General features: G+C 32.2%; 1 protein-coding gene across 2 annotated transcripts; it reads right to left on the reverse strand.

Moving 5' to 3' along the window:
* Positions 1-991: 991 nt before the first annotated feature.
* On the reverse strand, positions 992-5,092 carry LOC134725890 (serine/arginine repetitive matrix protein 2-like). Of its 2 annotated transcripts, none has more exons than XM_063590156.1 (2): positions 4,871-5,092; positions 992-3,205 (listed from the first exon to the last, which is right to left on the reverse strand). In XM_063590156.1, the coding sequence occupies exon 2, from the start codon at positions 3,188-3,190 to the stop codon at positions 2,549-2,551; it is 642 nt and encodes a 213-aa protein (XP_063446226.1). In that variant the 5' UTR covers positions 3,191-3,205; positions 4,871-5,092; the 3' UTR covers positions 992-2,548. The 2 variants fall into 2 exon arrangements, with proteins under 2 accessions (XP_063446226.1, XP_063446227.1); XM_063590157.1 differs by lacking the exon at positions 4,871-5,092 and adding an exon at positions 4,256-4,352.
* Positions 5,093-10,712: the final 5,620 nt, after the last annotated feature.

Raw genomic sequence — 10,712 nt, forward strand, 5'->3', positions numbered from 1 at the left:
GAAGGTTATCAATCCAATGTGTCAATTAAAACATGAAAACATTTATTAAAATTATATATAAATCAACCATGAATTTACCATCTGTCATTTTGTAGCATAATTTATTATTACATAATAATGTGACATTATTTACCCTATGTGAAATAAGCGACTACTGAATGTATATTTTATAGATAGCTATGTAATTGGTGTGAAGTATTGGTTTTTTTCTGGGAAAGTAAGTTAAGAGGATAGTACAATATCATTATCTCTGGTAAAGGCCAATCGTTTATATTCAATTCGTAAAGTATAGATGCAAGAAAATGTGTTATGAATACCAATGCAGACAACTCTCAATTGTATGTCCTTTTCCTATTTTTCATCTCATTCAGACTTATTTGAATATAGATATAAGAAGATGTGGTATGAGTGCCAATGAGACAACTCTCCTTCCAAGCCACAATCTATAAAAGTAAACAAGTATAGGTCAAAGTACCGTCTTCAACGAGGAGCATTGGCTCAAACCGCACATCAAGACAAAGGGCCCAACAAATTACGAGTAAAACCATTCAAACGAGAAAAAACAACGTTATCATTATATATATAATTGTTTTAATCCGTAATCAACTTCCTAGAGGAGCTATACAGTAAACTAAGAGAATAAGTGGGACCTCACATTTACAACAATGTGGTTTATTTGTTAAATCATATCTTTGGCTTGTGCAAGTATTTCTAATCATATTGTTATATGCTAAATGCCCTCCTGGGGTCATATTTTGTAAATAAAAAATCTTCTTCTGGAGTGTTGATTAAAACTGATTATAGTTTGAGGAGACGGGGAGGGGGTGTTACATGGAATGTCATAGCAATATTTATTATTTTCCTTCACTTGACAAAGGCAGTTGATGCTTTAAGGCCAAATAAAAAGTTATGTGCGTTTACTGTACCCATACATACCCTAAATTTTTATCCCTTATCCTCAAGTTGTTTTGGCCATATTTTTTTTTATTAATTTTTATTAAGCACTGTTTAATACGTCACAATGTTGCTCACATAGACTCCATGTAAAAAAAAATGGAATCTTAGTTATAATCATGAAAGACTTGTATGGTATATACGCATTACAATTGTATAAAATACCTTAATTGGAAATGAATACTAAACTGATACACAAAAATTAATTTAAAACTATTTACATTATTCATACAAAATATTAAAATCATTATGGTCTGTGTATATTGATTGATTATCAGGAATGAAATATAATGACGTAAACATTTTTTATTCAGTCACTATTCAATTAAACTGAATTACCTATGTATGTAAATTATAATGCTACCAATAAAATCTACTGGTATCGTTATACTCAAATGAACGTTTTATAACAAATGATCGTCGCTGTCATGATTCTTACTTATAAGATGGCCTGTTACTTCCTTAAGCTGTTCTGTTTCTTACTTATAAGATGGCCTGTTACTTCCTTAAGCTGTTCTGTTTCTTACTTATAAGATGGCCTGTTACTTCTGTAAGCTGTTCTGTTTTTTTACTTACAAGATCGAACTTCTTTACTTTATCTTCCTTACATTATCATATCCAGCTATTTTAAAATCTTTAGAGGGAATGTAGCTAATAAATAAATAAAATTATCATAAATTTTACTGTGAATAAAAAAAACATATTTCCGCCAAAAAAGGTAAAACCGTTCTAAACAAGACCTTTTTGTGTAAATCCATTTATACAGATAAATAAATAAAAATTATAATTTTTTTTTTCGAGTAGATGTTAGGTGATCTACCTGCATGTTGGGCAAATCAACAAAAAACCTTGAAAGCCAAGGCCTCGATACTCAACTGTATACAGTAAGGGAGGGACTTAATTATATCATCTGTGTAGTACAACTTGCTACAAATCGTTGAACTTTTCAAAAGATAAACAAACGAAGCAATTTATCCGCTTACCTACTTTTAGCAAATATAAAAATCCCATAAAGCACTTGATTTATCTGTCCCTATAAAATCCATTGACCAACCTTTATTTAGCGCATGAGACAGCTAAAATGACTAAAAACATTATTGATTTAAACTGTTTTAACTGTGTTGACATACAATCGATGGCTCCACAAACGACATCCTTTTTGGGATAATTATGAAACATCTGAGTTTTAGTGCATAAATCTGAAAATATGTTTATAATATTCATAAATGTTGTTACTACAAAGATTAAGTAATTTATAATTAATGTATAACAATGATTGTGAGCTATACGAGCGAGATCTTTCAGATTTTGGAATTGAATATTCCAAAGTGAATGACAAAAAGGCACATTAGTTAACAAACCTTAAACATGTTATGGTATGTAGGAGTAGTAAGTTACGTGGACAACATCAAAATACTGATGCAAAATTGCAAACCTGTGCATGCTTGTTATAATAACATGTCAAATCTTAGCACCTTTCAAAGTGTGCAAGTATAGAAACCTTTCCTGAATTTGGCACTTTTCTAATCTCATTAAAAATCTTTATAAAGTTCCGACACTATAAAAACAATACAAAAAAGTCTTGATTATTAATTTACACAACGGAAACAACCTGCAGTGCAAGCTCAGAATTTGATTTTTTGACCTTCTTTGATGATTTTGATGAGTGAATTTTTGGTCCATATTCCGTGGACTTTGAACTTAAGTCTGGAGTAGATGCGCTCACCAATTTGTCTGTTTTGTCATTTCCAGTCACTTCAACAGAAGGCGTCGACTTTTCAAAGGCATTTCTAGGAGGAGTTATTGTTTTGTTGACAGTAGAACTTTTATCCATTGATTTTTTTGGCGGTGTTTTATTTTTGACGATAGGAGAGTTTGAAATCGTAAATGCATCTCTAGGAGGTGTTCTCGATTTGATTATAGACGAGGAATTCTGTCCAGAGAAAGATTGATTCCTCTCTAGTGATGAGGTTTTAGATGAATTTTTGACTATTGGTGCATGGTTTCTGACGATGGGCGATTCCATGTCAAGGGACCATGAGGATCTCCTTCCCCCATGTGGCTGTGACAACACAGCATCAGAAGCTGACAGCAGCCCTAAGTCTAATTCATCAAGCTCTTCTCCTCTGTCGTCTTTGTTGACGGCGTCATATGCCCCTGCTTGTTTATTAGGATCGCTCCACAGCAACTGACATCCGCCACTACAACTTTTGAAAATGCGTCCAACACTGAACATTCTGCAACAGTCACCCTGTAGGAAATAAAGAGGAAAGTTTAAGTGATGACCTTCAATTTGTTCGTAAAAGTATTTTCGTTGACACACAAGGTCCGATAACTTCATACTTTCGAAAACAGAGGATTACAATATAATCTCAATTTCGAGTAAAACAGGAATGAAGACCCACTGTTTGTTAAACAATTATGCGGACATTACAGATGATATCAAAGGGTTGGCACTTGAGGGTAATAGTACAGGTGATGAATAACATTGTAATTCAAGGTCAATTGAAAATGTCGAAATTTTAAGTGAAAGGTGATAAGGATTGAAAGTAAAAAAGATGCATGTGAAAGGAGGGAACCGGCTGGTGACTGTTGCAACTGGATGTTCCGGAGAGGACGCATTTCTTACTCGGAAATCCTCTGAATCTATTACTGTCGAAATCGTTGAATTAGAAATGGTTAATAACACCAGATTAATCTATACTAATGTAAAAACATACCATTCAAACATGCAGAACTTAAAGGATGACTTATGTTTAATTTATTGTAAATAGATATAAGAAGATAAGCTTTGAAAGCACATGCACCGAAGTAAAAAGAAAGGAAATTACAAGATGCAAAAGACTTTTAGAGTATATATTATCAAGCGATCTCAAAACTCACTGCTCCTTCTATCATGCGAAAAAAAAATCAATTTGAATTACTTGTGTTTATTTTACCCTGGAGTTGAAAATAATTCACATATACTTCAATTATACGGATAAAAATTCAATATGTATATCGACTTCCATCCGAAGTATGGGTTATTTGTAATTTATTTCATTTAAAATTTAAAATAATCACTACAAGATGTACGTTGAGGCACTTGTCTCTGGATTTATTTTTCCGTTATACCTAGAAAGGTTTATAATGCCTGTGGAGATAAATCAGTGAATGTACGCAATGAACAAAAATACACAATGAACTTAATATGTGCGAAAAATGGATCAAATCCATAAACTGACAAAAATCAATATTGTTCAGACAGGGTACATTATCATAGACATGACAAAATTGTCATACTTTTTTTTCTATATTTTACCTTAAAGGAAACTATTTAAGTTATGTATTTGCACCTGCGTTTCACAACCTGAACGACAATAATATGGGACATACAAAGTTCATTTCTACAATATAAATGACTCACTACCTTTACCTTTGTACAGGTAAACCCAATACACAAAGGAGCGTCTAGATCTATGTCAATTCTTTGTTGATGTTTTAAAAAACTTCAGCCTACGCAAAATTACGTAAACTATTTATAATAATTTGCTGGTTAATTGATTTTGAATGGCAAGGAAATTATACCTATAATGAATGTCGGTATCTAAACTGTATTAGAGTTTTGATATATAATAGTCTGACCCCTGATAAGAATTTACATTTTATCATTACAACCCATGTCAGTATATATATTGCTGTAGGTATAATGTGTATTTATCTATGTGTAAACAGCCTATCAATTTACATCAACATAAAAGCATTCTATATTTGATCATTAAGTACCTCATCGATTATAATTGTGCGTCTATTCAAAGTCTAATTCTTACAACAACAAAAAATAAACTCTTACCGTTGAAAAATTTCATAAAATAAAAAAACAAGAAAAAATGAATAACAAGTGATATGTTTTCAAGAGATAATTATAGGGTTTTACCTTAATTTTCTTTGTTCCTCTGTCTTACAAAATCTGTTCCTTTTAGATAAAGCAACGACTTGATATTAATCAGATCACTAGGTGTTTGATACGTTAACCTCCAAACCACTTCATTGTAACTGTCAAATGACAAATGTCAATGTCTCAAATGATGATATTTTCGGAATGAATTGTCAGAATGTAAACAAGGTCAAAGGTATTTTCAAAGGGAGGTTATAACTGTTCACTCTACGCATGTACACAAAGAATTTTCCCGGTAATATTACAAAAATGGAAAATTACTCCACTTTTGTCTGATAGGAATATGTTTTTTGTTGAATGTTGAAGGATCAAATTATTTCTGCATATGGAAATACGAATTATTAGAGTCCATGCAAGGAGATATAACCTTTGTTAAGTCTTGATTTTCTCATTTCTGTATAAAAAAATCATCTAGAAAGATTATATTTTGCTTTGAAATAAATCAGTATCTATTTTTAAAAAAAGAAGGTAGTTCTGAGAAATGAAGAAGATAAGTTATATTATATATTCACCGAGATTTAAAATTATCCATACCATTCAAGAAAATCTTTAAATAGTATGGAAAAAAATATCGACTATTTCAATGTTTTCTTGTTTGAAAAGTGTGGCAGCCCAAGTCTGGATTTATTTTCTGAATAACAAAATAGAATAAAAAAAGTGGTCAACTCTATCCAAAGTCGACTCGGACTGAGCCATGAGGTACTTGTCTTATGTTGAAGTTCGTATATTGCTATGCATGGTTTATGCACTTGTCTATCGCTAACGTTCGCATCTTGCAACGAAATAGACACTTGTCTTTTTCTGAAGTTCAAAACTTGCTGTTTTTTTTTATTTATTGGGTATCAATGTTAAATTCTCTTACCCATACTCTAAATAATGTTCCTGGTATTTTATTTTTAGTTTATATTTTTTTTTATAGATTCTATAAAATGAAATATTGGTAATGGTCTTATTCAGGTACAATATACAACAAGTAACAAGTAAAGATTAAACATACCGAATAAATTATGTCGCGTCATTGTGTTATTGTGCTATGTCAAGTTTTTGTATTCTTGTCTATAATTTTTGCTTAAGCGCCTAATTTGTCTATACATGCCTTTTTGTTTTTCTTTGTTACATATTTGTTACATATTTGTGTGTATAACTATTTATAGTGATTAAGATTATAACATGATGTTGACTGCTGTAACTCTTCTTTTGACATTTTTACCCATTATGTCTGTTATTTTTGTTCACCCATCGTTGTCGATATAATGGAATTGTATGCGACTTTCATACAAGTGAGAGGTGAAGCGAGCTGTAAAACAATGTTTAACCTTCCGTTTTCTACATAAAAAAATGTCCGTACCAAGACAGGAATATGATAGTTGTTATTCGTTCGTTTGATGTTGTTGAGCTTTTGATATTGTCATTTGATAACGGACTTTCCGTTTTATATTTTCCTCGGAGTTCGGTATTCATGAAGTTGATATGGAATATTTATCAAAAATGTCATGGTGTCTTAAAATTGGTATCTCCTGAAGTACTATTTCAGAAAAAGCACAAGACTTTCTTTGATATAATAGTTATCAAAAGTACCAGGATTATAATTTCATACACCTGACGCGCGTTTCGTCTGTATAAGACTCATCAGTTTCGCTGAAATCAAAATATTATAAAGACAAACCAGTAAAAAGAAGGGAGAAGAGCATTGGAGACCCAAAATTCCAAATAATTTGTGCCAAATACGGCTAGGTAATCTATTCCTGGGATAAGAAAATCTTAAGTTTTTCGAAAAAATCCAAGTTTTGTAAAAAAAAAATACCATATAATTGATATTCATGTCAACACCAAAGTACTGACTACTAGGCTGGTGATACATAACACTGTTAAACCTTTTTGCTCAGACTCTTGTGACGTTTTGTAATATCTGAGTAGCAGCTGCATTGTCTTGATAATCGAATGAGATTAAACATGTATTTCCCGTATGCTGCCGAAGTTGGTATATTACTAAGGTGGGGAAAAACTAATAATTTCAAAATTAAAACCGTTTCGATCGTCAGAGATTCGTGTGTAGGTTCTTTTCACAAGGTTCAAAAGTTGCTTTATTTTCTTGGATTTATTTGGTATAAATGTTAAAATGTTTTACTCATACTATAAATGGTGATTTTTTTATAGGTTCTATTAAAAACTGAAATATTTGTGATGGTCTAACTTGGTGACGATATACAACAAGTAACAAGTAAAGATAAAAAATACCGAATAAACTCTGTCTCAAAGAAAAATGTGGAACATGCATCAAACCCTACAACTCAAAAACATATAGATTAGATAAATATGAAAGATATGCGGGCACCTTCATAACAGATAGGACTGAAAGTTCAATGTCAGTCTTAAATCGATGTCACTGTTGACACACGTTTTATCCCCATTGGAGTTTGCACTTCTATGATTACATGAAATTTCATTGACACGGTCATTTTTGCTTAAGTTCACATTTTGGCTTCCTTCCCTAGAAGACAGACATTGACTAGTAAGATAACAACGAATATCGTCCACTTTTGTTGGTAGTAAGTAGTTTTCTGAGAAGTGCCATTGTCTGCTGATGTTGATTAGCTTCTGCAATGACAGTTCGTCTGCGTGTAATAATAGTTTTTTTTTTCTATGTATGTAACCTTCTGGGTTTCACTGAAGTGCAGTCTTTATAATACCAACTCTGTTTTTTCGTAGGACATAGAAAATACACCAGCTATTTCTCATTATATATAAAAGTAGCCGTATCTTCTTTTTGGCATCTGGTGATACTTCTAGTTTGTGATTTTCTGAGTCCAAAATGAGTCACAGAATTTTCTCCGCCAGTTGGTGTGCAACACCGGTAGTTGTTCGTGTTATGCCATCCCTCAACTTTCTGATTTAAATTACAAGCAAGACCCAGCAGTTGTAAAGTTTGTTTTTTCTGCTATTATATGTAGGAGTTGGTATATTAGCAATTCAATGATTGATATGTTCTTTTCACATTTTCTGTTGATCCCTTTATGATGTTAAAAAAGTATAATAACAAAGAACTCGAAGGAAACATCGGTAAGTAAAATGGAAAACAAACAAATATCATATTCCTTACTTAGCACTGGTTGTATATCTAGCTAACCTCTCACCTTGTTTGCCAGTCACTATAAATTATATTATATTGGCAACATTGTGTGAACAATACAAACAGGCTTAAAAGGTAAAACTGTCAAAACTAGGGGTTCAGCAGTTAACGTTGTGTAATAATCTTTCTCAATTTGAAAAACAAATGCATATGATATCAAAGAAAAACAAAATGTCGTATAGACAAAACACATAAGCCAATAATACAAAAAAATGACGCCATCACATTGATGGGATGCGTAAAAACTGAGCCACACCAAAGGAGTATTACCAAAAATGGACAGTTAAGGTTTATGGATTACAAAGGCAAATAAGAGAACACTATAACATGCTATCAAGATGATAACAAAATCAATCTTCACCTAGAATCTATACTTCAACATCATAATGTGGTATAAGTGAAGTTGACACTGAATGTTTATTAACAAAGTCTTGCTATCTTCCGATGAACTTTTTTGGAAATCTTTCTGCTCAGACACTGGTTACGTTTTCGAAAAATTGCATATGACCTGCAAGCTCTTGGGTACCGAATGAGTTTGGAAAATCTATTTCCCATATGCAAATGAAGTTGATATATTGCTACAAAGATGGGAGAAATTGATAATTTCAAAAACAAAATCGCCTCATATGCATATATTCTGGTACTGAGATGACCGTTTCTGTCAAATTCGAGATATAAGTCTAAAAATGATGTGAAAGAAGCAGTTTCTGTTGTTTCTTTTATGTCAGGTTCTGGCAAATATATAAAACGATCCCGATCATATAAGTTTAAATTGTTAATAATCAATATATCTGAATGTGAAATTAAATGATGTTCATTGATCTTCTTGTTTTTGAGCAGTGTCTGTAGGAATTTTGACCGTTTTAAAAATAAGAAGAGACAGAAAGAGGCACACATATCGATACCATGGGAATGCCGACAAATTCAACAAATATTTCCAAGAAACAGTAGCATACTGATAACGTTTTCCTCTGTGTTGCATGTTTACCTTTTTGTTCCCTGTAAACAAAATATGTTGTATGGTATCCCAAAGTAATAAATTTATAGCGTATGATACTATTTTTATATTGAAAAGCATTATGAATCAAAACTTTCAGACGATTTTTCACTTTCATTTGGGAATTTTGTTTTCAGGATTAAAAAATGAATAGTTTTGATAGAATTGATTTAAGATAAAGATCGAAAAGTTCTTTAGATTTTTGTTTAGAATCCACATATGGTTATACCACTACGCGAGTAATAAATGTAACACTATTTCAGGAGACTATCTAAAACTACAGACCAATTTTTTGTCAATCTTACGAACGATTCCTGTGTAGAACACAAAGATGAGCCGGCAATATACCGTTGATTGTGTGGAATTTTATGAAGCTTATGCATTTTATTCAAAAAAAGTAATTTCTCAGATTTGCTGTTAAATGTAATGTTCATTGAAACCATGAAAGACTCATGTTTCGCCCAACAAACACATACCTAGTTTGTCAATTACATGACAACTGAATCATTATATGGTGCTGTGTATTTACAAAAAAAAATTGAAATGTGTTGGTTTTATAGAGCTGCTTATCTTTGCTACCCACTTTTTCTACCTTTTCAGTTAACAAAGGCAACAGTAGTATACCGGAGTTCAAAAGTCAAATCGATTGAAAAAACAAACAAATTCGAGTTACAAACTAAAGCCGAGGTAAACACATCAACTTTAAGAGGAAAAAAAGAACAACAGGAACACTGAAGTGCAAAAAAACAATCACCAACATACACAGATACGAACGATTTGATAACAGTAAGACTGTTCATTGATGCAATTTTGTCGTAAGGCTACCATTCTGTTACCGCATGTCTGTGTACCTCATTGTATTCAGGGTAGTACCTTCTCGTAAGCGCTATAGAACCAGGTTTAATCCACCATTTTCTACATTTGAAAATGCCTGTACCAAGTCAGGAATATGACAGTTCTTGTCCATTCGTTTTTGATGCGTTTTGTTATTTGATTTTGCCATGTGATTATGGACTTTCCTAATTGATTTTCCTCTGAGTTCAGTATTTTTGTGATTTTACTTTTTTTTTGCTTCATTCAATTTCTTTTGGCTATTTTGTCTAACAATACTATTTTCGTGACTGTTTTGGTAACACAGCTTCCCTCAGAAAACTGTATGTTTGCGAGCGATTTATTTCCTTGTCTTTCGAGAGTAGAAAAATAATGCAAATAAAAATCGTGGCAAATATTCTCATTTTAATAAATCAAGCAAATTTGAAAATCACCAAAAGAAATCTCTGCGAAATGGACAAGTAAGGACTGCAAGCAAAATAAAGTATCCGCAAAAATAAGTAAGTGTACAGTATTTGCTGTTACTGATAAACAAGGTTAATCTATCATATTTTTCTAACTGAACTAACTTCCAATGTAACTTTTCCTCAGTATTCCACAAGGTATAGTGAAACATTTTTTCTGATACTGTGAAAGTACTTTTATTCGTGGGGTACCAATTTTCGTGGTTTTCGTGGATGACTCTATCCACGAATTTAAGTGTCCAACGAAATAAAACAACCATTGTCCAAATCAAGACGAGGAAGATCCCCATGCATATTTGACTGCTGATATGATCGAAAGAATTTATTGAATTACTCCAAATCGGAGAATACTTTAATAGCAGTCGAGAACTACACCTGCATGCAAGATTATACTCGTTT

This window comes from Mytilus trossulus, chromosome 7 (assembly GCF_036588685.1).
Source record: "Mytilus trossulus isolate FHL-02 chromosome 7, PNRI_Mtr1.1.1.hap1, whole genome shotgun sequence".
Classification (NCBI taxonomy): Eukaryota; Metazoa; Mollusca; class Bivalvia; order Mytilida; family Mytilidae; genus Mytilus; species Mytilus trossulus.

Coding starts and splice junctions, on each gene's coding strand:
- LOC134725890 (XM_063590156.1), bottom strand. CDS start 3,190: ATGTTCAGTGTTGGACGCATTTTCAAAAGTTGTAGTGGCGGATGTCAG.